Here is a 27,152-nt window from a genome sequence, read left to right on the forward strand (position 1 = left end):
GCGCCGGCCAGGCCCGGCTCAGCGCCCCATGCCCCGCGCCGGGAGCGCCCCGTCCCGCCGCACCGGGAGTTTCTCCGCCCGCCCGCCCAGCCCGATCGCTCCCTCCCCGCCGCCGTCACGTGGGCGGCCCCGCCCGCCCGCCCGTTAAAGGCGAAGCCACCCGGTGACACCGTCCCCTCCACCGGCACCACCGCCGACATCTCCCCCGGCAGGGCTGCGGTAGACACAGGGTTAAGAGGCTGGACGGGAACAGGAGGAATTTGGGGGTTCCCGGTGGGTACTAGCTCCCCCAGCAGACAGGCACCCCCGGAGCATCCTTTGGGGGACACACACAGCCATAGGGGCAGCCCAGGCTTAGAGCAGCGTGGGCCGGGCTTGAACCCCCCTCCCCCAAACCCTGCAGGCAGGGCCGAGACCCCCCCCAGCCACCCCGCTCCCCGCCGCGGTGCCGCGGGGTCCCTCCAGGCGCGGGGCTGGGGACAGCCCCTTTGCTGGGGTGGCCCTGCCACCTCCTGGCCGGCCTGGGGACTGCGGGAGCGGGGGGCGACACGGCCCGGGGACACCCCTGCAAGCGGCTCCGGGACACGCAGCCCCACGGGGGATGGGGACAGGACCGTGAGTGCAGCACTCTGTGCCTCCCACCCGGCTCACCTGGTCTGGAGCTCCCCTCTCCTTCTTCCTCCTCCTCTTCCTCCGCCCCGCCAGACAAGCGATGGAACGGCAGCACGTGTCATGACCCCAGGTACCACCGGACATCATCGCTGGGTGTCACTGGGCATCGCAAGGTACCACCAGACATCACCAGCTACCACCGACCATCACCAGGTGCCACCAGACAACGCTGGGTACCAGATGACTTGGCAGGGATGGGTGACCTGGGGCAGCGCCCTGGGAAAGGACCCTCCATGGGCATGGCCCCACCAGGGTCTTGCTCTGCAGCCTCCAAACCTGCTCTCAAATCCGGATGCACAAACCTGTCCCAGCTCCAGTACCTGCAGGGACCCGGCCCCGGGGCTTTTCCCATGCTCCTGGTTCAAGGGGCTCATCCAGGTCAGATTTGAGCTGGAAATCACCGACCCGCGGCGGGTCAGACCCGTTTCCCTTGCTCCAGCCACAGCTCCATCTCAACTCCCTTCTCTGCCAGGTCCTCCAGAGCAGGCTGGCCAGCTGAAAGGCCCCCAAACCGGCTTTTTTCCACTTAGAACAGGAGAAAAGCAGCCCAACACTTCTCTCCTCTCAAACCACCCCAGTGTTTTGCTGGTTAGAGGAAAACAGCCCCTTACAACTCCAAAGTTTTATTTTATCCCCTCCTGGGCAGAAGACATCAACTGCCACAAGTTTTTCCACGCCAAAACACACTCTTGCCCATGCTGCCTCCAAGCCAAACCACAGGAAAACCCACCCGAGGAAGGACAACTTAAATACACTCGCTTAAAAATCAAAATGCCCACCCGGCCCTCACCAGCACTATGCTGAACGGGGGGTCCCGTATAAATACAGTGCAATAATTACATATATTTCACAATGACACAATTAAAAGCCGTATCCAGCCCCACGTCCCGGGGTTTGTCCCGCGCTGCATCCCCAGCCCCTGACCGCAGGTGATGCTCCCAGTCACCAGTTGATAGCATCCCTCCTCCCAGTACGCTCCAGTTTGGATATCTCCAGCACCAATAGCTCCGAAAGGCTGTATGGGGCTGGTACAGACTGGGGGAGAGGGGCTCCCTCTCCGTGTCCTGGCCACGGATCCAGAGCCGCTGATTTGGAGGCTGCAGGTGCAGCACCCACACGAGCTTCACCCCCTCGTCACCCAAAGGTGCCTGCAGCTTTGCCACCTGGTTATTTTTTTAAGGATATTCCACGCATGGTGGCAGGAAACACTGCTCAAAACAACCCGTCGTGACCCCAAAGAACCAGTGCGGGGTTACGGTGGGGATCCCAGCGCTGGGACGGGACCTGGCTGGATCCTTCCCAGGGACTTAAACCTCCCAGAACCCACCGAGGTGACAACAGCCCCCAGGTGACAACCAACCCAGGAGAGCGAGGAGAAGCCACCCAAGGTGGCTGACACAAGACCCGCCCCCGCAACCCGCTGAAAACCCAGCGCTCCCTGACCCACCCCACGCTCTCCAGCCGTCCCGCAGAGACCCCACACGCTCAGGACATGAGTGACCAGAGGGAACGAAGACAACGGGGAGCGGGGGGCGGTCAGTGCTTCAGCAGGTCCCCCAGGTCATACGCCTCAAAGAGGTCAGTGATGCCCTGGCCCTCCAGCCCCCAGAGATAGTCGTCCTGTTCCAGGGGGGGCGAGAAGGTGATGAAAGGTCCCGAGTCCAGGTGGGAGGGGGCACAGGGCAGCTGGTCCTCCGTCTGCTGCAGAAGGTGGGTGGGGGAGCCCAGGAGCCCGGCTTCCACCTCCAACAGCGAGCCAGCCCCCCCCGGCACGGCGAGAGGCAGAGATGGGGGTGAGGAGGGGGTTCCCGTGCCCCCCCAGCTCTGGGAGGTGGTGTGGGGCAGGTGTGGGGCTGGCCCAGGGCTGTTTAGTTGGCAAGGGGGTGCGGCGTGGTCCCGTGGGGTGGTGACAGCAGAGGGGACACCGTGGGCCTTGGTGGGGCTGTCCCCCAGGATCTCCTCCGGGCAGAGATACACTTCGATGGGGCCGTTGGTGCTCTTGAGGTGGAGCTGGAGGTTGTCCTGGGTGGGGGGGCAGAGCAAAGTTTAGGGGGCACCCAGAAAGGCACCCATATCCCACCCCATTGTCCCCAGCCCATGTGGGGTCCATTGCAACCCCTAAAGAACCCGCTCACACAACCCCACGGAGACACCCCAAAACCACGCTCACCTGCGCCCGCGACAGATGATGCAGATGCAGCAGCACCTACCGCACCCCAGCCCCGACCCTGCTGCAAGGCGGGGAACGGCTCCCAGCCCACACGCACCTCGCTGAGGTCCGGCACCTCCATTTGCGTCTCGGGAGGGGCCCTCACAGCGATCACCGTCTGCTCCTGGAAGCTGCTGATGGCGCGGAGGTCCTGGTAGGTGACATACGCCAGCGTGGACGGGGACAATATAGGAAAAAGAGGGGCTGCGAGCAGGACGGCTCAACCCTTCCATCCCAGGGGAAGCCAACTGGAGGAGAAGGGGCTCAGAAGGGTCCCCAAAACCCTGTCCCTTGTCTCCAAGACCCTGTCCTCCCTCCCCATGCTCCCCAGCAAGGATATCTCTGGTTGGCTTTGTCACCGGCCAGCTGCCGCAGCTGCAACGCACAGTCCTGCAGGAGCTGGTCCAGCGTCCTCTCCGTCCTGGCCAGCTCGGCCAGCTCCTCCCGCAGCGCCTGCTGCTTCACCGTCACCGCTGCGTCCTCAAAGATCCCCGTCCCCCTGCCAGCGGAGATGGCACCTGAGTGACAGCATGTCCCCCCCAGCCACCTGTCCCCATGTTCCTCCCCCTCCTCAGCATCACTTACATCCACTGGATGTTGTTCTTGGACTTCTTGCGGATGAGCTGGATGCCCTCCAGCACGTTGGTGATGTCGTAGATGCGCCGTTTCTGGACCTCCAGCACCTCAGCCGCCCGGTTGAGATCCACGACGCCGTCAGACGACTCGTTCAGCAAACGGATGAATTTTTTTGTGAGAAGCCCCAGCGAGGTGTCGTAGCGAGTCTTCTCACCGGGCGACTTGGGGGCTGCGGGAAAATGAGAGATACCCCCATCGTCTCCTTAGCGTGGGACAGGGGATGGAGGTGACACAGTGCTGGACATGCTGGGGACATTAAACACTATACAGTCCCTAACCTGGTGGAAAAATAACCCCCCCAGGGAGTTTTCTGCCAGTGTGATGTTTGAGAGCGGCAGCATGGAGGGGCTGAGGAATGGGCACTGCTCCCACTGTGCCGCCGTGGGTCACTTTGGGTGGTGCTAGAAGGGACATTGTGACACTCCAAGAGGGGACATCAAGGGGGTCTGTCCCTCTTGCAGCTCCCCCCACCCCATCACTCACTCCTGGGGCTGGGGACCTGCGCCAGCGTCCTGCCCTTCTCCTTGGGCGTGCGAAATTCGAGGCCCTCCAGGTCCAGCTTCCTCTTGGCCTGGAGCAGGACAGAAAACCCCATTTGAGGGTTGAGCCAGACCCCCCCGAGCCCCCTGGACCCCCACCCGGAGCATCATCCAAGCCCTGGGTGCCACAGCCCAGGATGGGGGGATCTTGCAAGAGCCTCATCCGGCTGCAAAATCCCCCTTGGGAAGGGCTCCCGCAGCACCCGGCAGGGAGAGCTGGGCAGGGAGGAGATGAGGGGGGTCCCGACGCCCCCTGCGGCTTCCTGTGCCGCAGCACCCCCGCCCCCCCGGCTCTGCATGGAACCCCCCCGGGATTTCCCCTCATCCCCAGCTCCCGGCAGCTCCTCGGGGCTGAGCCCTGGGAACGCCGCGGCTCCGGGTCAGATCCTCACGCTCCCCGTTGTTGGGGTGCGGAGTTTCACACCCCCCCGCTTCACCACCATCAGAAGCCGAGGGCACCCAGGTGCCACCAGCACACCGGGGACCGGCCTGGCTCAGCCCTCCCCAGGGACGCAGGGGTGCCCCAGACACGTGCACCCAGCTGGGGTGAAACTGGGGTGAGGTGGGGGGTGCTGGGAGCGGGGACACCTTCCCACGCACACTGTTCCCTCGCCAGGGCAAACAGCTCCTTGAAATCACGCCCAAGGGACCCCCCTGCAGCATCACTCGGGGACAAAAGACCCAGGGAAGCGGGGGTGCAGCAGAGCAGATGCAGAGAGAAGCTGGGGGGGGTGTCACCAAACCACCCCAGTAATGGCACAAATTCCCCAGGATCCCCTCACAACCCCAAATATGAGCAAGGGGACTTGGGGGAGGGGGACACTTTGGTTCGGCACCAGAAAGCAACCTCGAAAGCCCATCCCGTCCAACCCCAGCCCCATTACCTGCTCCCAGACCGGGCTGTCCCACAGGGTCCCCCCCACGTCCCGCATGGTGCCCGGCTCAGCGCGGCTCCCACAGCAGCTCCTTGGGGAGCGCACCCCACTTTGCAGGGCAGGGCTGGGCGCCCGGGCAGCGTTCCCACCCGAAGGGGCCGGCGGGAGAGGCGCCGGGGGCTGTTTTCCGCCCCCCCAGGGAGCCAGCTTGGTCCCGAGCTCCTGTGGGAATCTGTTCCCTCCCTCCCTTCCCCAGCAGGTTTTCCCCAGCGAACGCGCCTCCATCCGCAGCCCCCGCACCCCCGGATCTGCCCCCGAGCTGCCGGCACCCCAACGGTTAACGCCGAGCGCATGGGAAACACCTGCCCTGGATCAGACCCCAACGCATCTGCCAGCGCGACTTGGGACGGGGAGGGGGGGGACATCATCTGGGGCCTCCCTCCTGCTGGCAGCCAAACCCTTGGCTCTCTGAACACCAAGGGCTGTGGCCACCCATGTGTCTGCATCGCTAATGTAGGGGGGGGTCAGCTGCACCCCATCTGCCCAAGCTGTGGGGAAACTGAGGCACGGGAGCAACACAGGGCAGGTCCTGGTGTCCCCAGCTGACCTCTCAGAGCCACATCCACCGAGGTGGTGCCCCCTACCTGTGTGCCGGGGGGGACAAAGGGGGTCCCTGCTGCTCCCCCACGTGCAGTTCGGGGTTGGGGGGAGCTCAGTGGACTTGGGCAGGGGCAGAACCCCACGGCACTGGGACACATCAGTGACGGACAATGGACAAGGGGGTCCCTCCTGTGCCCCAGCTGCTGCCCCTCCGAGCCGGGCAGGATTAGGCACACAACAGCTGAGCAGGGCACGGTGAGGGGTTCCCAGCACCCTGCCGGGGCTGGGGGGGTGCAGAACAAACTAGAGCAGACAGGGGGGCAGGTACCAGAGCCCAAGATCGGCTCAGGGCCCTGCGGGGACCCCCCCCGTGCTGCACACCAGCCCTGCTTCTCAGGATGGGGGGACACAGCAGTTACACCCCGATATGATGTTGAGGGTGGGAAAGGAGGCTCGACCCCCCCTGGGTGAGAGCAGGAGCCTGCTGGCGGGGGGTAAGGAAGCCAGGGGGGTGCAGGCCGGGCCCCCCGCCAGCTCTACCTGCCAAGCAGCCCTGGGCCCAGCCCTGGCGCCAGGGGCTACACCCTGCGCCCAGCCCAGGCATCAGAGCAGCCCTTTCCCCCGGGGGGGCCGCCGCAGCTCCTCCTGCCAACGTTTCCTTTCAACAGCACCCGCTGCCTTCTCCGGGCTTGCCCGGGCTCTGCCCGGCCCTTCTGGCCCCCCCTGCCCGCACCCCGTGCCAGCCCCGCCATCCCCACCCCGGGGTGTGGGAACGCGGCGCCCGGGGATGGGCACCCGGAGCCGGCGGGGGGGCCACAGGACACCCCGGGATTGTGTCACCACACCGGGGATGCTGCTCACGCCAAGGAGCCGCTGGCTCAGGCTCCCCCAGCTGCACCCTCCCCGTCTCTGGGGTGGCTGATAGCTAGCGGGGCACAGAGGGATGCAGAACCCCAAGATTTGGGGGCTTTCAGCCCCACCCTGGGCAGGGAAGGGAGGGTGACCCCGGCCTTAGTCCCAGGATGGGGAGACCCCGCTGCGTGGGGAAGAAAGGCTGGCCTCCCGCCCTGGGTACCATTCTGAGATGCGGCATCTCCATCCGCTCCACCAGCCCCATCCCAGCATGGACAAAGCGGGGGGGACTGGCCAGCGACCTTCCCCGGCGAACGCTGTAAGACTTGAGCCAGAAAAAGCCCCTCCAAGGCCAACGGGATGGCCACCGCCGTCCCAGCCATCCCAATCCCCCCCAGCCCCTGCACCCTGAAACGTCCCCCCTCCTGCCCACGCAGAAAAACCCTGCATGGGATCAAAGTGGGACAGGATCACCCTGGGTCACCCCAGCAGAAAGCAGGGTGCTGCCGAGCAGTTCTCCCGCCAGGGAAGGGCCTCAGCCCAGCACCCATGGGAGCTGTCGCCCTCCTGCCGCCCTGGGTGCTCTTTGCAGGGGCGGCTCAGCCCTGCCAGCTCACGACGAAACCGCAGCGGACTCTGAACATCCTTGTCCCGGCACAGAGGTGGCCGGGAGAGCCGGGACCCGCCGTGGAGACATTGCTCTCCCCAGGGCTCCTTCACAGCTTTGAGCTCCTATAAGAGATCCCAAGGCCCCTACAGATCCCATATAGCCAAGGAGCAGGGTTAATACTCAGGATGAGATAGGTGCGGGCTAAAGCTATTCTGAAAAACGCATTTTAATGGTGGGAAACTCATTTACCTGCTCCAGGACCCCAAAATGAGAGACTAAGGGAAATCTGAGACATTTTTGGACCATGGGAGATAACTCATCCCACTTTCCCGTGCCCGGACGTGGGGTGATGGGCTCCCTCCAGCTGGACCAGGTGAACCCCGGATCATTTATTGGGCACAAATCCAGCAAAGCAGGTGGGAGCGGCCGCAATTGCCCTGGTTGGGAATCGGGAGGAAACGCTCATTATCTGATTACCCCGGATCTGCACACAAAGGTTGTGCCCATAAATGGGGTGGGGGGCTGGGGGGGAGCCCTAGATATCACTGTCTCAGGGTTGGAAATGGGATCTCCAGCACCAGGAATGGGATCACAAAATCAGAGAACGGGATGGGGAGAGAGAAGAATGTCACTTGCAAGCCACCAAGGGGGATATAGGAGCACTTCATGTCCCCAAGTGTGACATGAGCCCCTCCCGACCCCATTCAGGGGACAGTCACGGGCAGCAGCCCCCTCATCATCTCCTGGCATGGGTGATGATAATGATGGTGATGCCAAAGAGGCCATTAGCCCAAAAACCTCCTGTCCCCAAGCGTTACTTGAGGACAAGCACTTCATGTCCCCACATGTCACACAAGTCCCCCAAGACCCCATTCAGGGAGCAGTAGTGGGCAGGAGCACCCTGAGCATCTCCTGGCTGGGGCCTGGCGTGGGTGATGATGATGATGATGGTGATGATGCCAAAGAGGTCGTTAACCCAAACCCAGCTCTGCAGTGCTGCATGGAAATGGGATTGTGAGTTTGGGGGGTGCTTTAGGGAAGGGGGCAGCAGCACGGGTCTCTCCCTACACAACAGCTCCCAGCCATGCAGGATTTGGCATCTCACGCGTTTCAGAGACAAAGAGGCCAGGAAGGAGACAGGTGGCTCTGGAGCCCCCCAGGACGGGGATGGCAACAGCCCCAGCCACCCCGCAGCCACAGCGCAGCCGGGGGAGCAAAGCCACCCCCCGTTTCCCAGCCACGGTGATGTCCCCAGCTGGCACCGAGTGTCAGCGACCAGGGAAAGGAGGGGGAATAAATAAATAAATCAAGCCTTGAAAAAACTAAATGGAAGTTAGAGGGGTCTGGGATCCCTCCCAGGACCTGGGGAGAACAGAGGCTCACAGTGAGGGCTGGACACGCGCCCGGGCTGGGGCGGGCAGGAATTAAATGCCAGCTGCCAGTGGGTCCGACCAGCCGGGGGCTCTGCAGGGGCCCTCCAGGAGGAGAATGGGGGTGGGCAGAGCCACCCACACACCCCAATGCTGGGCACGGGGCCAGTGCCCGGCTTGAGCCTCAGTTTCCCTCTTTGGGGGCAGCTGGGCTTTGCAAGTGGAGCCCTGACCGTGGGGCTCGGGGACAGGGACACAGCCAAGCGCCAGCAACTCCCTCCCCGTGCCAACCCGCACGGCTCCCAGCATCACGGTGTCCTCCCCATGGAGGAAGGGGATTGCTTCAAATTCGCGCCCCCCCGCTCCAAAAAAAAAAGGCATTGCAAGCCCCACTGTAACCGCAGGCAGGAACCAAGCTTGGGCAGTGACACGGAACCGCCCCGTGTCCCCCCAGCTTCCCGGGTGACAGGTCACCCCAGGGGTTGCAGCCCTGAAGTGGGGACGAGCAGCGGGCAGGGACGGCGCCCCCAGCCCTCGCTTCCTTAACCTGGAAAGAAGGTTTGCAAAGGGCCCGAGCGCCACGGCCGGCCTTCGAGGTGTGAGCCAAAGCATTTGCAAGGCGGAGAGAGAAAGAAAAGGCCGAAAAAGGCTGAAAAGCGGAAGCCGGGAGCCAGCTTTGCAGGGGGAAGGGAAGTTGAGAAACGTCTGAGCCATTTCACTGCGACTTCTGATTTCAAACCTCACCCTCCCCCACCCCAAAGAGACATCTGAGGGGGGTGCAGACCCCAATAGAAGCTGTACATATGGAAGGGGGGGGTGCTGTACATCCTGGGGTCACCCACCCCCTGCTCCCTGCCTTGCACGGAGACCCCAGCCCCCTGTCCCACCCAAGTGATGCCCAAGCGGGGAGCTGGGGTGCAGACCTTACCGGCAGCCGTCCCGCCGAGGCCGAGCGGAGAGTCCTGAGCTGGGGGCTCTGGGGGGTGCCATAGAGACCCCCGTCCCGGGGAGCGGGGACGCTGACAGCCGCGGGCGTGTAGACCTGCGTGAAGGAGCCGGCAGGTACCAGGGGGCTGCCCAGGCTGGAAACCCCCCACTCCATGGAGCCCATCACCGACATGACCTTCTTCGGGTGGTGGTGAGGTGCGGGGGGCGGGAGGGCGGCGCCCCCCCTCCCCGGGGCGGGGGACACTCCCCTGGGGAGCCGCAGCATTGCAAAGTCCTTTCCGAGAAGCCCGGGCAGGGGGAGGAGGCAGAAGCACCCCGCGATTTTGCAACAGAGGGATGGGTCACAATCTCAGCGGTGGCATTTTTTGGGGAGCGGGGGGAGGGTCGAGGGCGGTTTGCTGGGCGCTGACCCCGGCCGGTCTCCAAAACCACCGCCCTCTCGAAAAAACTGCAGAGAAGCAACGCGGTGGCGGCGTCACTAAAACCGGGCGGAAAAAGCGTCTTTACCCTGAAAATCGCCCTTGTTCGGGCCGGGGCAGCCCGGAGCACAGCCCCCTCGGCCCGGTGCCCCCCGCGCCCGGCTCCTTCCCTGCCCGATCGCGCCCGGCCCCGGTCGCTGCTTATGTTTTGTTGGTTTTTTGGTTTTGGTTTTTTTTTTTTTTCTCTCTCTCTTTTTTTTAAGCGCCAAACGCCGTCCCGCGAAATTCGGATTTCCCGCGGAAGACGCCGCGTGCTGATTGGCTGCTGCTGCCGCCGCCCCGCCCCCCCGCGGCAGCGGGTGGCGCCGCGCCGGGAGGGGCCTTAAAGCGACCGCGCGGAGGCGGGCGGGAGGGGCGGGGCTTGTATGCAAAGCAGGGGGCGTGGCCTATTTGGCACCACCTGCTCGGGGCGGGGGGGGATCATGGGGTTTGGGATCGGACCGCGATTGATTTTTTTTATTAATCATTTTATTTATTTGAGGAACTCCTCCCGCCCCCAGTCTGATGGGTTCCAGTCTGGGGGGGGCTGTGACCCTCCCCATCCCCATTGCCCACCCCCCCATCACCAGCTGCAGGGACCCTGGGGTGCGGGGGGGTTGCAACTATTTAGGAGACAAAACATTTTCGGGTCCTCCAGCCAGAGGATGGTCTGGTAGCAGCCCCCCCTCGACCTCTTCACAGGCAGGGGCTGAGCAGGGGTCAGCGCTGTTGGGGGGCAGGGACCTCAGAGGGACTCAGCGTGAGCAGATTTGGCCCCCAGTTCAGTCACACCAGTTCACACAACCCACCACCCAGTGCCCCCAGTCCCAGCCATCCGCCACTCACCACGTGTCCTTGGGGTGCACCAGGTCTGCCTGGCAAAGGAGGGGGGAAAGATGGGGGTACAGGAGTCCCCATTTGGCCCACAGGATATTTCAGGGTGCAGCAGTGGGAGAAAGCACCGAGGCAACGGCAAAGCCCTGGGTGAGGGCAACTCCGAGACTTACTGGAACTAGTGAAAGGCCCCCACAACCACTGAGCTGAGCCACAGTTTAACCCTGCTGAGGCCTCCAAGCCACAGCGGTTGGCTCTTCTCCATCATCTTGTTCCTCTCCATCACCTGGTTCTCCTCCATCATCCTCCTCTCCATCGTCCTCCTCTCCATCATTCTGCTCTCCAACATAAGGCAGCTTCATCTCCAGGTCTGGGATGCAGACGTTCAGCTGCAGAGACAGACTTTCTTACAAAGAAGCCTCTTGGAAGACAGACAGACAGATGGATGGACACACATACCAGCATCGCTGCCTCTGCTGTGGATGAGGATGGACACCAGACCTCCAGGCTCCAACTCAGCTGGGTCGGGGGGGACAGCCAAAAATTTGCCAGGAGCCTCTGATGCTGGACGGACATGTGCCTCCTGCCGCACAAGGGCTTTGAGGTGGAACAAAATGCCTGGCAGCAGTAAAGCCACCGCACAGCTGGACACCATGTCCCTCTGCCAGCAGCATGGCTGAGTTTGGCAGCTCAGCCCACCCAGACCTTCATCTTCCTCCCTACAGGGAGAAGGCCACTGCTGTCACCATTTCAGGGCACAAAGACAATGCCATGCCTGGCAGGGTAGATAAATCAGTGTCACTCAGCTGCCTTGGGCGGGTTTCAGCTGAGTGATCCTTGGGACAAGGACATTGGGGTAAGGGTTCTGGGGGGGGCTCAGGCTGGCAGGAGCCCCTACCTCCTCCAGTTTGGACAAAGTGGAGATGATGTCCCCACACATCATCAATGTGACCTCGCTGGGGTAAGGGGTGTCCAAGAAGATGGTCACAGAGCCATTTTGGTTGGAAAAGCCCCTCAAGCTCATCGAGTCCAACCGTTGCCCCAGCCCTGGCACTGCCCCATGTCCTGAGAACCTCATGTCCATCTGTCCAACCCCTCCAGGGATGGTGACTCCAGCACTGCCCTGGGCAGCCTGTTCCAATGCCCCACAGCCCTTTGGGGAAGAAATTGTTCCCCAGATCCAACCTCAACCTCCCCTGGCGCAACTTGAGGCCGTTTCCTCTCGTCCTGTCTCTTGCTACTTGGGAGAAGAGGCCTACACCCTCCATGCTACAATCTCCAGATGGGTGACAGCCACCAGCTGCCACCCCCCCAACCCAAAAGAGATGTTTCTCTCTGGAGAGGTTTTGCCTTGGTTGTGTATAACTAGGCTGATTCCACCCTGTCCACCCTATGACCAAGGCAGCGAAGAGGTTTGCAGCAGATCCTACATGTTGAGTACACGGATCTCTTTGCACTCCGATGTTCTCCTTGCTGCTTTCCAAGAGACATTGGACTTCATGCAAGATCTCCTTGCTCAGCCCACCCAACTCACTGTAGGTGAACAGGTCCTGGGAGACCCCATCACCTTCAGGCAGAGCTGAGGATTCGATTCATGTGGACATCCCACCGTTTAGCTGGAAGGGTTAACACAGAGGTGTGCCCATGTCCTCTCATCCCCTGGTTGCGTGCAGGAACCAACCCTTGTCATCAAACAAGCCAAGCCCAGAGTCCAGCACCATGGAGATGGAAATCCCGGCTGATGGTGGGTGCAAAGTGCAGATCTCTGCTACAACCAGCTTCAAAACGCTGCAAAATCTCCACTTCCAGCCTCTTCCCCTCCTCCCGGTGATAATTTTTGTAAGAAACACTCATTTTATCAAGACACTCCTGACTTTTGGCTGCGGTGGAACAGCCATGTAGCTCTTCTCCACCCAGGTCATCTCTACACGGAACCACCACAACGGGAGGAACCAGACACCGTCCCGGTCCTTCCCGGGGCGGGGAACCGGAGGGGGTCCCGGTGCTTCCCGGGGGCAGCCCCGCAGCCCGGCGCTGAGCCCGGCTCTTCCTCCTCTCCCCGGGAGACGGCAGCAGCGAGCCGCGGCTGCAGAGCCCGCACCGCCCGGGTACCGGCCCGGCCCCCGGGACCGGCATCCCCGGGCCGCCGCAGCCGGAGGAGACGAGGGACCGTGGGATGGGGCACGCCGGAATGGATGGACACGGGGAAGGAGGGGTGGAGGGACAGAGGGAAGCTGGGAGGGAGGGACACTGGAGCACTGGGACAGAGGGATGGAGGAGAGATGCAGGGACAGAGGGATGGAGGGACACAAGGACAGAGGGATGGAGGGACGCAAGGACAGAGGGATGGAGGAACACAAGGGTGGAGGGACTCAGGGATGCAAAGACAGAGGGATGGAGTGATGCAGAGACAGACAGAGGGATACAGAGGCACAGAGATGGAGGGACTTAGAGACGGAAGGATGCAGGGAGCGAGGGACGCAGGGAGGGAGATGGGGGGACGCAGAGATGCAATTAGGAGCCTCTGGGGTGGAGAGTGCCAGAGGAAATTTGGGTGCCTCCAAGAAGGTGGGAGGGGAGGTGGGGGTTTTGTTCATCCCTTTCCCACACTGGAAATCCCAAGCGTGCCTCAGTTTCCCCACTCATTTACGGCGTGGGAACCAGAGCAGGACATGACATCAGCAGGGTGTCAAGGGCACTGGGAAAACCCTGTGCTGGACAGGATGGGGCCAACAGGCCACGTGGGGCTGGTTCGGGTGCCATCCCCAGCAGAGCCCAAAATATACCAGGTGTCCTGACTCATCCCCACCCACGGAACCAGGCCGGGCTCCAGCCCCTCAGCACCATTGCAGGGGACACAGGCGGAGGGCAGCTTGTAGGGCTGGGAGCAAACCCACGGCACTGAGGGAGGGGGGGTAAGGTGCTGGGGGGGGCTGCGTGTTTGTATTTGGGGTACCATGTGTGTGCATGTGTGTCCCTGTTGGCTGGGTTGGGGTGTGCATGCGTGTGTGTGCATGTGTGCCCTTGTTGAAGGGGTACGTGTGTGTGTTGCAGCCCATGTGCGTTCATGTCTTGGAGAACCACGTGTGCAGCTTGTACCTTGTTGTGAGTGCGTGTGCGCACGTGTGCCTGCCAGAACATGCGTGTGTGCATGTGTGCACACCCTCACTGGGGTATGTATTTCTGCACCTGTGTGTATGAGTGCAGGCATGCACATGCAAATACACGTGTGTGCATGTGTGCGTAAGCGTGCATAGGCACGTGCATGTCTGTAGATGTGTGTGTAAGCATACACAGGCATGCGTGCACACACACACGTGTGCACATCGCGTGCACGCTCACGCTAAGCACACAGCCATCCTGCAGCCTGCGAGCACCCCCACGTGCCCCCGAGCCCACGCGTGAGCGCGCCCAGCCGTGCACGCCCGCCCAAGGCCACGCGTGTGAGTGCAGCATCCGTCCCAGCGAGGCGGCGGCCGGCTGGCGGGGAGCCGGGGCGGCGCGGGGGGGACACGGGGGGGGGCCCAGGCCTTGGCCGGGGCAGGCAGCAGGGAGGAGGAGGAGGAGGAGGGAAGTGCGGCTCAGACAGTGCGGCGCCAGCAAACACCTGCAAACAGCTCCGGGCACACAATGGCAAATACAGGTGGGGAACCGCGGCCTCCGTCAGCGCAACCGATTGCATCAGACTCCAGCTCTTGCCAAGAGGCAAGCGAGCCGGCCTGGCCGGCCACCGGTACAGTGACGGGGGGTCGGTGGCCTTCACATCCCACCTGGGGTTGTTTTTTTGCTCTCCTCATCCTCTTTTTGCACCCATGGTAGGGAGTGGGGAAGATAAAAGTAAAGCCTGGTTTGCTCAGCTTTGGGGCCGGGGGCATTTCTTGCACCGAATCTGCCCTGCAAGGTAAATCTCAGTCCCAGCGGGGCAACAGCAGCTATTTTTAGTTGCGCTTTTCTACTTTTTCTTTGGTTTTTTTTGTTCTCTTTCCAATCAGGGTTTCTGAGGAAAGGCATCCGCATCACACCCCAGCCCTGGCTGGGGGTCCAGGCAAGGTTTGTACCCCCCCGTCCAGCCCCGCGGCCTGGGAACAGCAGGCGGCTGTTCCAGGAAAGGCGCCGGGGATCCGTCTGCCACGGGGGAGGCGGCGATGGCCCTGGGAGCCGTCCTGGGAGCCAGCGCCAAACCCTCACCCTGCCAAAAACCAGAGCCCCCAGGGAGCCACGGCCCCCGGCCCGGCCAAGGGAATCCCCTGCCCTGACCCCCCAGCGAGGGGACAGGGGCCACCCACACTCCCTGGGCTTGGGAGTCTCCTTTTGCCTCTCCGGTGCCATTTCCATCCCAAAAGCCCCAGCAGAACTGGTTTTGCTCATCCCACCAGTGCCTGTCCCCACTGCTCCCAGTACCCCCAGCCCCAGCTGGCTCATTAGCAGCTCCCATGGGATCTCTCATCCCAGCTGGGGGACCCATCGTGAGCTGGGGTGCTCACACTGCAGGGACCCCCATTTTTGCAGCTACTTAGACCCATCCCTGTCCCCCGGCTCATTCCTGGGGTGCTTTTCCCACCCGTCCCAATTAAATCCCTCTGGCACATCAGCACCGGCTCAGCTGGAGGACTGCAGCACCGGGGTGAGCGTAGGGACGCTCACCCCAACCCACCCCTCAGCTTTCCCTCCCAAGCTAAAAGCCAGCGGAGATGGCTAAACCCTGTTTTTAGCCATCAGTGCAGTTCCCAGAAGCAGCAGCTTCCAGCTGGACACCCTCACCTGCCTCCCGCTGCGCCGGGACAGCCCCATGTCACCCTGTCCCACCCCATCTGTGGGTGCCAGAGGGTAACCTGCCCTCGGGTAGCCTGGGGACATCAAGCTGGGAGGCAGGAGGGACGTTCCCAGGGGTTCATGATCCTGTTGGACCAGCTGTTGCTTTTCAGATGCACCACACGCTGCTTTTCCTTGCAGAAATGTCCACGGACAAGGGGTGCTTGGGGGTGCCAGCTGCACCCCAAACTCACCTTGGCCATTGCAGGGATGGGGGCTGAAGTGGGTGCATGCAGGGGAAGGTTTGCATCCCCCTGTGCCCCAAGACCCCTCCTGCCTTTCTCTTCCTCCCATCCTCCTCCTCACATCTTGCAGCCCCTGACCCGGCTCACCTGGATCCTGCAGCACCCCAGGGACACCCCAATACTACATCCACGCCACGCCTGACTGAGCCTACGGCAGCAAAACCAGAGCTTGATGCAGGGGATGGAGCAGATGGTGCTACAGGTGGGGCAGTTTTAACCCCAAGAAGAGCCTCCCCAGGCCTGACCCAAATTGCAGGCAGGGCCAGCACCTTCCCCAGGGAGCAGGATCCAGCCCAGCTGTGCTGCAGCCACGGGGCTCTGCAGCTGAGCCGGGGCCAAAGGGAAACCACAGCATTTATCCGAAGAGAAAAGAAAGGCATTTCTGCTCCTAAAACCCCTTCCTCCGGGTGCTGCCCCCCTCTCAGCCCCAGGCGGGGTCCGGCCCAGGCAGGGCTGTGTGGATGCCACCTGGGGAACTGCAAGGCTCAGAGCAGCCGTAACTAGAGCCAGGGCAGCTGTAGCCTAGAAACTCCCCTTCCCTTGAGGGGAATATCCTGGGGGAGCAACATCACCCCTTCCAGCCCAAAAGCAGCTCAAATCCAGCCCAAGGGCACCAGTTGGTGCCTTTTTTTTTTTTTTTTTTTTTTTTTTGCTTGCAAGACAGATAGTGGAAACCTGTGGAAAAAAAGCCCCTGACCAGGGCTCCAGCTACATCTCCAGATGGTCCCCGGGGCTTGGCAGTGTCTTCACTCCTTCCATATCAGATAAGCAGAGCAGCACCCAAAATAGCTGGCAGACACCTCAGCCGGGAGTCGGCAGCCTAGGGTTAATTCCTCCCATACCTGAGCTGACATTTCAAAGCTATTAAACAATTAATGAGATTCCTACCGTAACCTTCAGCAAAAGGGTTCGGGGCTCCCACCCCCAGGGCGCTGCTCTCCCACCCCATGGGTGCATCCCATCCCCCTCCAGCCCAAGGATGGGGAAAAAAACCATTCAAAACAAGCTTTTTTTTTTATTACGTAAAAATGGTAACTTTTATAAAAAGTTTTTATAAAGCAAGTACAAGGCATGTTCGCAGAAATTCACCTTCCTGCACAAAAGGTACGAAAAGTTATACTCTAGTATAGAGCTCCACAATACACGAGGCCATGGCCCCAGAGAGTTTGGTTCAATACTCGAGGATATCCCCTCCCCTCCCCAAAACCCCCTAGCTCCCCCCCTCCCACCCCATATTAAACACCTTTAAAAAAAGGACACGCTGCTATAATCCAAAAATATACAGACAACCGCCTCTTCATCAGTCTGTCTTTAAAAGTGTCTCATTTCGGTTCGGGTCCAAAAAGGCCGGTTAAAGCCGGGATGCTGCGCTCCGGGGCGGCGATGCTGGCGGTGTGAGATGGGGGGTCCCGCCCGCCGTGCCCGGGGCGGGGATGGCGGGGCCGGTGAGGTCGCAGACATCCCGGCGCCACGGAGGAAGCTGCTATTTACCTCCGGCTGATAACGAACCAGGAACCGACACTCGCTGCCTGTTTGCTAATTGGCACCGGGAGGAGAGAGGAGAAAAAGGGGGGAGGAAGGAGAAAAGGGGGGGGGAAGAGAGAGGGAAAAAAAAAAAAAAAAAAAATCAGTGTTGTGGTAATTCTGGGTTTGGGGAGGGGGATTTGGGGGTCGGGAGCTGGGGAGCGCGTTGCAGCGGGGTTGGTTTCGGTCTCCTGAGGATGCTGGTGCTGGAGGGTGGGGGGGACTGGGGTGCAGGGCGGGGGGGAATGGGGTGAACACTCACCTGATGGAGGAGCCGTTAGTGACACAAACTTCTCTCGTCTTTGGAGCAGAGTTCGGAGGCGAGCTCGGCCGCCTGCGGAGAGCGGGGACAAAGCTCAGGGCCACAGTCGGTCCCCATCCTTCCCCCCCCGCCCCACCGCGCGGGGACCGCGCATCCCCCCCGCCAAACATCCCCCGCACAACCCAGCATATCCCCCCCGCTCCAACCCGACATACCCACCACCCCTCCAGCCCAAAACAGCCCTTACCTTAATGGAGAACAGGGTGGCCTCGGAGGAGGGGTCCCGGCCCTTGGCACCCTCCTCCAGCACGATCTGGAGGTCGAAGATGTAGTCGATGACATGCTGCAGGATCTCCACCTGGCTCACCTTGGTCCCTTGCGGGATCCCCGGCACCAGCTCCCGCAGTTTGGAATAACAATCGTTCATATCGTACAGCAAGTTCATGGGCTCCTCCAAGGCCGGGCTCTTGTTGTTGCCCCCCCGGGCGATGGCCAGACTTTGCTCCGAGAGGCAGCAAACGGCCTCGTAGCAGCTCCGGACGGACCGCACCGGGCTGATGGCTTTCATGGTGGGCTCAGAGCTCGGCTGGGGATGCAGGGGGGGGAACGCCTGTGTGCCTCGGTGGGGGCTCTGCTGGGACCTCCGAGTCCCAGGACCACCAAAGTTTGGACCACCGAACCCTGCGACCGCCGCCCCTCGTACCCCAAAACCTTCGGACCCCGCCGGCGCTCTAGGGCGGGGGGAGCTCAGCGCTGCTCGTTATATCGGCAGCCCCGCGGGGCCCCGCCCCCCCCCTACAAATTAGCCCAGAGCTCCACCTCTTGTATGCAAATGAAGCGCTAAACCCCACCCTTGCATCTAAATTAAGTGAGAGACACCGCCCCCTCACCCCCCCCAACAAAATGACCCTTGGTGGCCGGGGTGGCCCCACGCGGGGGGGGGACACGCACACCACAAACGACCATACAGGTTTCTCACCCCACAGCCAGACCCCAACCCCCCCACCTTGGCGGGGGGATTCGCCCCTAAACCCCCTGAACACCCCAACCCCAGTCCCCCCAAACTGCCCCCCCATCCCAATGAGCCCCCCCCTATTTTTAGGCAGGACGATGGGGCTTTTTATTTCCCCCCCCTGTTTTTTACCGGGCGATCTCGTAAGGAAATTAGTGCCGCCCTGTTCCTCAATCCGCTTCTCATCTGACCTCCAGACTTTCTGGCGTCAGGAATTATCTTGTGACCAGCAGAAAAAAATTAATTGCGGTAAAACTGAGGTTACGATGGAGAAACCAGATTTAGGTCAGCGCCTGCGAGAGGCCTGGAGGTTTTGGGGCTGGTTTTTTGTTTTGGGGTTTTTTTCTTTAGTTTTGTTTTGAGAGGGGGGAAGAGGAGATTTATAGGCAAGGGGGTTATTTCAGTAGAAGTGATGGGGAGGGATGAAGGCAACTCCCCCCCCCCCACCGTCATTGCTGCTTCAAAAAGTCCAGATTTGGAGTGATCTGGGGTGGCCGGTGCCCACGGGTGTCACCGCAACGGGCGGCGGTGGGACGTGGAAGGGTCCTGGGGGGGTGACAGTCCCACAACCCCCAGATTGCAAGTCCCTGTTAGAATCAAGTGGCAATGTCGTCCCCCCCTCATCTCTTTCTGGGGGAATTTCCATAGGTTTTGGTCACGGGGGGTGAATGCAGGAAAGGGATGTTACAGCTGAGAGGGTGGGGGGCACCCTGGGACTCTGCCCGGGGGTCCCAGCTGATGGGGGGGGACAGAGGCACCTGGACCAAATTACGTCTGCCCACAGCAGCAATTTATTCCAGATTTGCCCAAATCCCAGTTCGGTGGCGCTGGGGTTTGTTTCCCTCCTTTGCAACCCCCCCCCGGGGGTCTGGGGGCTGCGGGCCGGGGGGGGGCAGCCCCCCTCTCTGCTTCTCGCCAGCCTCTAAAAACCCCCTCAAAGCAGCATCCAGCCATTTGGGGGCGGGGGGGGGCGCGGTTTGCATTTTTTTTTTTTCCTCTTGTATTTTCCACCCCCCCCTCCCGCATTTCCTACAAAATCACCTCCGTGTGAAGGGTGGCAGCTTGGGAAGAGCCATAATTACCCTTATTAACCTGCCGCGGGGCAAGCTGCACCAACCAGGACCCCTCCTAAAAAAAAAAAAAAAAAAAAAAAAAGAAAAAAAGAAGTTAACATTCCAAAATTAATAATAGTTAAAAAATATAAACCATTAAAAACGATTTGCAAACCACCAAAAAATGCTTTTTACCCTGTTAAAGCACCCCCCCATCCCCAAAGCGCTGAGCTACGACCCCGCATATTCCCATTCCCGACCCCCCCCCATTTCCCAAGGTGGGGGGGGGGGGGCTGAAAGGGCTGTCGAAGCGGGGGGGGGTGGGGGGCAGCTTTTGTTTGCAGGGGGGTTTTGTTGGCGGCCGTTCCCACAGGCCCTGCCTGGGCGGCTGGACCCGCTGCCTTTGCCCAGCTGTGGCCCGGGCCCTCCAGCTGTGTTGATCTAACTCCCGGCCCCAGACAGCCTGGCGCCAGCGCTGCGCACGTCATGCATTCACACAGGGATGCGTGGCCAAGGCAACCCCCCCCTTCCCAGTACACCCCCCCCCTCCCAGCGCCCCCCCCCTTCCACGGCCGCGCCGCCCAATCAGCGCCGCTTCCAGATTTCGGGGGAAGCGATCGCAATTTTGGGGGGTACCCCCCCGCGGGTGCGAGATGGGAGCGAGGGGATATTTCCATCATCCCAGCGCCCCGGTTTTAAATCATCCCCCCCCCCCGCGGGGATCCCAAAGGGGGATCCGACACTTTTGGGGTGCCAAGGTGGGTTTTGGGGAGTCTACGCTCCCTGGCTGGGGGGGGAAGTGGATTTTTTAGCAGGGGGGAGGACGGGAGCGCGAATGTTGCAGAGCGCGGTGATTTCATGGCGAAAAGGGTCCACACTGGGTGTTTTATTAAAAAAATTTAAAAAGAAAGGAGGAGAAGGAGCAGGAGCTGGGGTTTACACAGCCCGGTGAGCCCCCCCCAAAGCTTCTCCATTTCCCCCGGGGGGGTGGCTGTGTGTCCCCCCCATGGCTCCCAACCTTCCCCCCTTGCCAGGGGTCGTTAATCCCGTGCGATTTACCTCCGCGCTGCAAATGTATCTGTGGACGTCCCGGTGGTTCATCATGCTCTGGGGGGGGTTCACAAGCAGCTGCTCCTCTCCCACCGCCCAAAAAAATCCACCCCTCAGGCTTGGGTTTGGTTTGATATATATATATATTTTTTTTTTTTTTTTTTCTTCAATTTTCCTTAAATAAGTCGGTACAGGTGGCAGGATGTGAAGGACGTAAAGCGGGGTGGAAAGGGCCGGATTCAGTCCGGCTGCTGCAGGGCAGGGAGGGCGAGCGTGGGGGTCTCGGTGCTCCCGAGGGGACTTTGCCGGCTTTTTTGGGGGGGAATTTCTTGTGTTTTGGAAGGCAGAGGCTGCCTGGAAGCGCTGGCTGCAGGGAAGGGATTTGGACGGGAGAGGGGAGGAACGAGGACGTGGCAGAGCGCCCGAGGCAGCTACAAAGGGAAGGGCTCTTCCCCAGGGGTCATCTGGATTCGCTTTCGGGATAGGGCTGGGGTATAAATCCCATCTCCCTGGGATTTTCGGAGGCCCTCGGGATCTTTCGGGAGCGAGGGAAGCTGGGGGACCCAGCTGGGAGCGGGAGCTCAGAGCAATTGCTCTAATGCGTCGGTTTTTGCCCAGCCTGGGCACCCACCTGGCACGGGTGTGATCCAAGGGAGTTTTGGCGCTGGAGAAGAAATCCAGATGGATGCTCTGGGGGAAAAAAAGGGATTCTGGCTTCTTAAACCGGCTCTGAAATCTCCTTCCCACCTCGTCCCCGGGGCTGTAGCCACTATGGGGAGCGCAGGTGAGGTTTGGGGACCGCGCTGCTCCCCAGGGTGCCGGCTCTTCCAGCACCCCAATTCGCACAGGGACTGAGTGCTCTGGGGTGGGCGTTGGGTTTGGGACAGGCAGGGGTGGGTGTCACGGTCCCGCTCTGGCTGCTGGTCCCAGGGAGGACGTGCCGAAAGCACAGTTTGCCAAACCCATCCTGGGCTACCATGTCCTGGCCCAGATTTGGGGTGTTCTGGGATAAATGGGGATTTGAAATGGGAGCTGCCAGACTTGGATGGACGTACGTCAGTGACACGAGGCAGCGTGTGCGGGCAGAGCGGCGTGGGACGGAGCCTGGCCCTGGCCACTCACCCTGGCCCGTGCCTCAGTTTACCCCTTCGCCCACCGCAGGGACACATCGCAAGAGCCAGACAGCACTGGAGGCGCCGATCTGGGCTGTGCACAGGGCTGGATGTGCAGGGAATTGGGGAGGAAACTACAGGGGACCAAGGAGCAGCACTTTTGGGAGCTGGCACCCAAAAAGGGGCAGTAAATCCCCACCACCCCCCGCCCGAGCCCTGTCACTAGGAGACTGGATCTGGCCCTGGGGAATGTGCAGCTGTTTGTGCAGGGGATTAGCCCTGGGGACCCCCTTCTGCCCCTGTGCCCGAGGCAGGGACTGAGCACCCCGTCCTGGAGCTGCCCAAGGGGAGCCCGGCCCCACTGCCTGGGCCTGCAGGCAGCACCCAGCACTGCGGGGATGTCATTAGGGGCCAGAGTGAACACAGGGAGACAATACCTTGTTCCAGAGCCCCCAGGGAAGGGAGCGGAGCACACACAGCCCTCTGGAGGGGAGCCACGGCCCAAGGCCTTGGCCAGCTGCCCAGCCTGCCCAGCAGCCAGCAGCTGTGCCTCAGTTTCCCCAGACCCCCTCCTCTCCGAAGCCCAGCCAGGATCAGGGCTCTGGCTCCATCTCCACCCTGCAGCACCGGCAGGGCCAAAGGGGACTGCGGCTTCCCCTGAGGAAGAAGAGCTGCCTCTCCAGGGCAAACCCTGGGCACCCCCAGCTCCCCAGAAGGGAGAGACCAGGAGATTCAGAGCATCCCCAGGTGGTACCCAGCCACGGGGCGGGGGGGCAGCGGGGCCGGGGGTCCCGCAGACCTGGGGGGCGTCGGGCGGGCGGCAGCGGCTGTTCCCAGCGCCGGGATTCTCCGCAGCTGCTTCCTGCCGCCCTATCTCACGGGCGCATCTGGGGGAGCCGGGAGCAGCCGCCCCCCCCAGCGCTTCCTGCGCTGCCCCCCCAGCCTCGGCCACCGTTCTCACGGCCTCCCCCCAAGGCCGGCCGGAGCCCCCTGCTTCCCCCCGCCCCGATGCCCACACTGCAGCAGCCTTCCATGCCCCATCTACACCCCTGGGGGGCTTATCCCCCCCTTGACGCTTTCAGGACATCCTCAGTGCTATGGGGGGGTTGGAGCATCACCCCCTTGCGTTACCGCTGTGGGGCCAAGGGCAACCATGGGGTAAGGACACCTTGTACCATGCGACCCCTCCCCACTCACACAGCCCTGGGAGGGGTCCGTGGGCAGCAGGGGGGTTGCCGAGGTGCTGTGCCCACAATTTGGTGTTCAGCCCCGCCCCGCTCTGCTCCCTTCTCCCTCTACCCCTTTGCCTCCCCCCAACATTGCATCCACCATTTCCCCTGCAAAAAGAGGAGGAGGATGGGGCTGGGGGGGCACGAAGGCCACAGGTGTGAGCATCCCCAGGTGTGGGGACGGGGGTGACTCAGAGGAGCCCGGGCCCCGCTGCCACCAGCGGGGTGGCAAGCGAAGGGCCTCCCACCTCCCACGCCATCCTCCCGGGGCCGGGCTGCGGTGGCAGCACGGGCAGCGGCACCCAAAACTGGCACCGCCTTCCCAACCCCCCCCACCGCCAAAGTGGGGTGCTCCAGCCTGGGATGATGCGGAGAGGGGAAACTGAGGCACGGGGATGGAGAGCCCAGCCTGAGTTTCATGGGGGTGGGCAGGTCCCAAGAGGGGTTTTGCTGTTCCCCACCAGCACCCCCCCCAATCCCTCCTTTTCTCAGCCCCCCATATTCCTCCCCCCGGGTCCTGTGGCGCTGCAGGATGTGGCTTTGCCAGGCTGCCTCGTTACACCCAGAGACCGTTACAACTCATCACACCCCCCACCCTGCGCTGCCCAGCCCCAAATCACACTGTCCCCTGCAAAAACCACCCCCAGAAAACCTGACCCCCCCCATCTAGCACCCGGAACCCCCCCAGACCCTCCCCAAAACGACACAAGCCCCCAGCCCAGCCGTCCGTCCCCGTGACCCCCGGCACAGCCGGAAAGCCACATCCCACAGCATCGCGTGGAACACCCCCCCCACGGAAAAACACGGGGAGGAGGGGGAGAGGGAAGATGCTTTATCGCAGCCCCCATCGGCCCCTAATAAGGCAGCTTTATTTTTAGCGAAGGTGAAAGCCAGAGCAACCAGCTCAAGAGCTTTTTCCACTCACATCTGCATTTGTACAATTTGGGTTTCCTGTCGCGGTTTCGGCGCTTTTCAAACCTGCCCCGAATTGTTATTTTGTTCGCTCGGTGAAGAGCCCTGCAGATACTTCTTCCCCCAACCCGGTATAAATTATGCAGGAACATCCCCTCCCCGATCTCCTCGTTCATCCGCCCCCGCGCCCCCGTCACCCCGCTTTCTTGGAATGGGACCCGAGCGTCCCCGTGGGGTTTGGGTGCCGGCGGAGCGCCGGGGCTGGACCACGTTCTTCTTCCAGCCCTGGGCCATCCCTGGGTCATTTCCAGCCCTGATGTGGGGGAGCAAATGCTTTTTGGACCCCGAGTGGGGAAACTGAAACAGGGAGGGGGTCAGTGCCAGGGTTTGGGGATGGGGAGCCCCATCTTGGCTCCCCAGGGGGTCCCCCAAACTCCCATCACCCCTCCCCTAAAATCCAACCTGACCCAAAGGGTCTGTCCCTATTGCAGGTCCCCTTTGTGCCCCCCACCTCCCAGCACCTTGGGGACAGATCCTGCCCCCCTTCCCTGTCCTTTAATCCCTCTCCTGGTCCCATCCCCTGACTCCAGCAACTGGGGATTTATACATATATATATATATATATATATATATTTATAAAAGAAAACAGCGCACAAATGCTCAGATTTGGGCACCTCTGCCCCAGCCAACTCCCCCCCGTGAAGTCCCACTGTGGGTGCCCACAACCTCCCGCAGGATGAGGAGGATGCTGGGGTGCGAGGCTGAAGGCCAGTGTCCCATGGCCCCGTCCCTGTCCCCAAATTTCGTTCCTCTTTAACTCCTTCTTCAAAGCTGCGGGTGCAGCAGCTGCGGGACCAGGTGCCGGAAGCCGACCTGCACTCGCTTTCTCTGGGCTTTTATTTATTTTTTTTCACCCTCCATTGACCCAGAGAACTTCACTTTCTAAAAAAAAAAACGTCCCCGTGTCTCCCCGCTGGGGTCAGGGACAAGCCCCGCGCTGGGCTCAGCTCACGGCCTGTGACATGGGGACACGGTGGCCCGTGGAGGGGACACCCAGCACGCAGGTGGGATGTCAGCGCTGGCCAAGGGGGGGTTGGGAGGCCCCCGACATGTGGCACCTGCAGCACCCAGGGGCTCCCCGGGGCCCTGTCCCCTCCCCAAATCCAAAAGCTGCATCTGGGTTCTCCACTTCCACTCACCCTTGACAACCTTTTTGGGGAGGTTTCAGCTTTATTTTCATGTCTTGACAGTCCTTTTGCTGTAAATCCACCAAACGCAGCCCCCAAATCTGCCTGTGCTGGGGACAGCGAGACAGGGACGCCCCTGCCCTGGTGGGGGACACCATGGCACCCCCCAAACATCCCCTGCCCACTCCAGCCACCTCCAGGGCCGCCCGCAGAGCCCCCAGAGCTGCTCTCCCTTTTACCCCCCCAGCACACACCTGGGGCCAGGTCAGCTCTAACTGGGCTCACGGGGCCATTAACCCTTTGGGGGCCAGCCCAGGACACCCCCTGTCCCTCACGGGCTGTCTGTCGTCACTGTCACGGCAGTCAGGGCAAGGGGACGGGGGGAACGTGCTCCCCAAATCCCACCTGCTCAGGGCAGGGGCACAGATCTGGGGACACAGGGGACACAAGGGATGTGGCCTGGGGACAGGTGACAGGAGGGGGCACAGGGCGTCCCCCAAGGGCGAAAGTCCTGCAAAGTGTCCCCTCCCACCCATGATGTATGTACATGTACCTACGTGTGCTGGGGGTACCTGGAGGTGCTGTATGTCCCTGTGCACACGTGTGTGTGTATGTGACCTGTATGTCCCTGTGCACATATGTACATGTGTGTATGTGAGCTGTATGTCCCCAGGCATGTATGTGCATGTATGTATGCACGTGCTGCATGTTCATGCGCATGCACATACCTGTATGTACCTGTGCGTGCTGCATGACCCTGTGCATGCATGTACACGTATGTTTGTATGTCATTGCGCATGTATGTACATGCGTGTGTGAGCTGTATGTCCCTGTGTGCGTATGCATGTGTGTGCTGCACGTTCCCGTGCATGCACGTATGTGCATGTGCTTGTGCAGGTGTGTGCAGGTGTGTATGTGACCTGTATGTCCCTGTGCACATATGTACATGTGTGTATGAGCTGTATGTCCCCAGGCATGTATGTGCATGTATGTATGCATGTGCTGCATGTTCATACCTGTATGTACCTGTGTGTGCTGCATGACCCTGTGCATGCATGTACATGTATGTTTGTATGTCATTGCGCATGTATGTACATGCGTATGTGAGCTGTATGTCCCTGTGTGCGTATGCATGTGTGTGCTGCACGTTCCCGTGCATGCACGTATGTGCATGTGCTTGTGCAGGTGTGTGCAGGTGTGTATGTGAGCTGTATGTCCCTGTGCATGCACACGCACGTGCCGTCTGTCCCCGTGTGTCACCCACGCCTGCACAGGCCGCGTTTCTCCGTGCGCACCCAAGTACCGTACGTACCGTATGTACCGTATAAACGCGCACGCCGCCGGGCGGCAGCGGGCGCAGCCCTGCACTGCCCCCTGGCGGGAGACAGCGGGGCTGCGGCCCCCGCCCGCCGGCGGCCCCACGGACACGGGCGTCGCGGACCGCCAGCCCCACGGACCCCGCTCCCCCGCGCCAGACCATCAGCTCCTCTTGTTCCAGCAGCCCCATGGACCCTCAGGCCCCCCCGGCCCCCTCTCACCACCGCTCGGGGCAGAGCCATGGGCACAGCAAGCCCCACGCAGGGCACACGGGGATCCCTCCCCATCCCAGGCAGCTCCCCGCCCAGCACCAAGGGGTGGACATGCCAAGGACCTTTTCTTGGGGCCAGTTTGGGGTTCAGCCCCCCCCAGACCCGGACTCTGAGGCTGCCCCAGGGCTGCAGGGGGACCCACAGCCACTTCCCCGTCCCGGCGGCTCTTCCCTACCTTGTGTGGGGTCCCGGTTCTCCCAGAAGACTCTGAGAAGCTCCTTGCAGCTGATCTTCTGGGGATCGGGAAGCCCCTCACCGTGGCCTCCTGCCCCTCAGCCCCCCGCTGCCCCGGGGTGGGGGGAACCACGACCTGACGCGCCCTCCTGCTGGGAGCTGGGACCTGGCAAATTCGTGAGACTTGCGCAAAGCAGGAGAGCTGGCCGGAGGGAGCTGGACACACCGGGGCTGCAGCACCCACCCACCCCCCAGGGCCCCCCCAGACCACGTTCCCCGCATGCCTGGTGGGGAGGGGATGCCCAAGACCCCCCTGCACTGGGATAAATCCCTGGCTGGAGACAGCAGCCGGTTTAATATTTCCTGCAGACAGATAATCCTCTGCAAAA

The 27,152-nt window shown here is 61.7% G+C and overlaps 2 protein-coding genes across 2 annotated transcripts; both read right to left on the bottom strand.

The window, feature by feature from the left end:
- Window positions 1-2,208: 2,208 nt before the first annotated feature.
- E2F2 (E2F transcription factor 2) lies at window positions 2,209-9,576 on the bottom strand. Its single transcript, XM_065650675.1, has 6 exons — window positions 9,292-9,576; window positions 4,001-4,088; window positions 3,467-3,686; window positions 3,222-3,380; window positions 2,940-3,054; window positions 2,209-2,694 (listed from the first exon to the last, which is right to left on the bottom strand). The coding sequence occupies exons 1-6, from the start codon at window positions 9,574-9,576 to the stop codon at window positions 2,209-2,211; spliced, it is 1,353 nt and encodes a 450-aa protein (XP_065506747.1).
- Window positions 9,577-16,893: 7,317 nt separating this feature from the next.
- ID3 (inhibitor of DNA binding 3) lies at window positions 16,894-18,416 on the bottom strand. Its single transcript, XM_065650696.1, has 3 exons — window positions 17,694-18,416; window positions 17,447-17,518; window positions 16,894-17,196 (listed from the first exon to the last, which is right to left on the bottom strand). Exons 1-2 carry the CDS (start codon window positions 18,012-18,014, stop codon window positions 17,462-17,464), a joined length of 378 nt encoding a protein of 125 aa, XP_065506768.1. The 5' UTR covers window positions 18,015-18,416; the 3' UTR covers window positions 16,894-17,196; window positions 17,447-17,461.
- Between the last annotated feature and the right edge of the window lie 8,736 nt (window positions 18,417-27,152).

This window comes from Caloenas nicobarica, chromosome 23, assembly GCF_036013445.1.
Source record: "Caloenas nicobarica isolate bCalNic1 chromosome 23, bCalNic1.hap1, whole genome shotgun sequence".
NCBI lineage: Eukaryota > Metazoa > Chordata > Aves > Columbiformes > Columbidae > Caloenas > Caloenas nicobarica.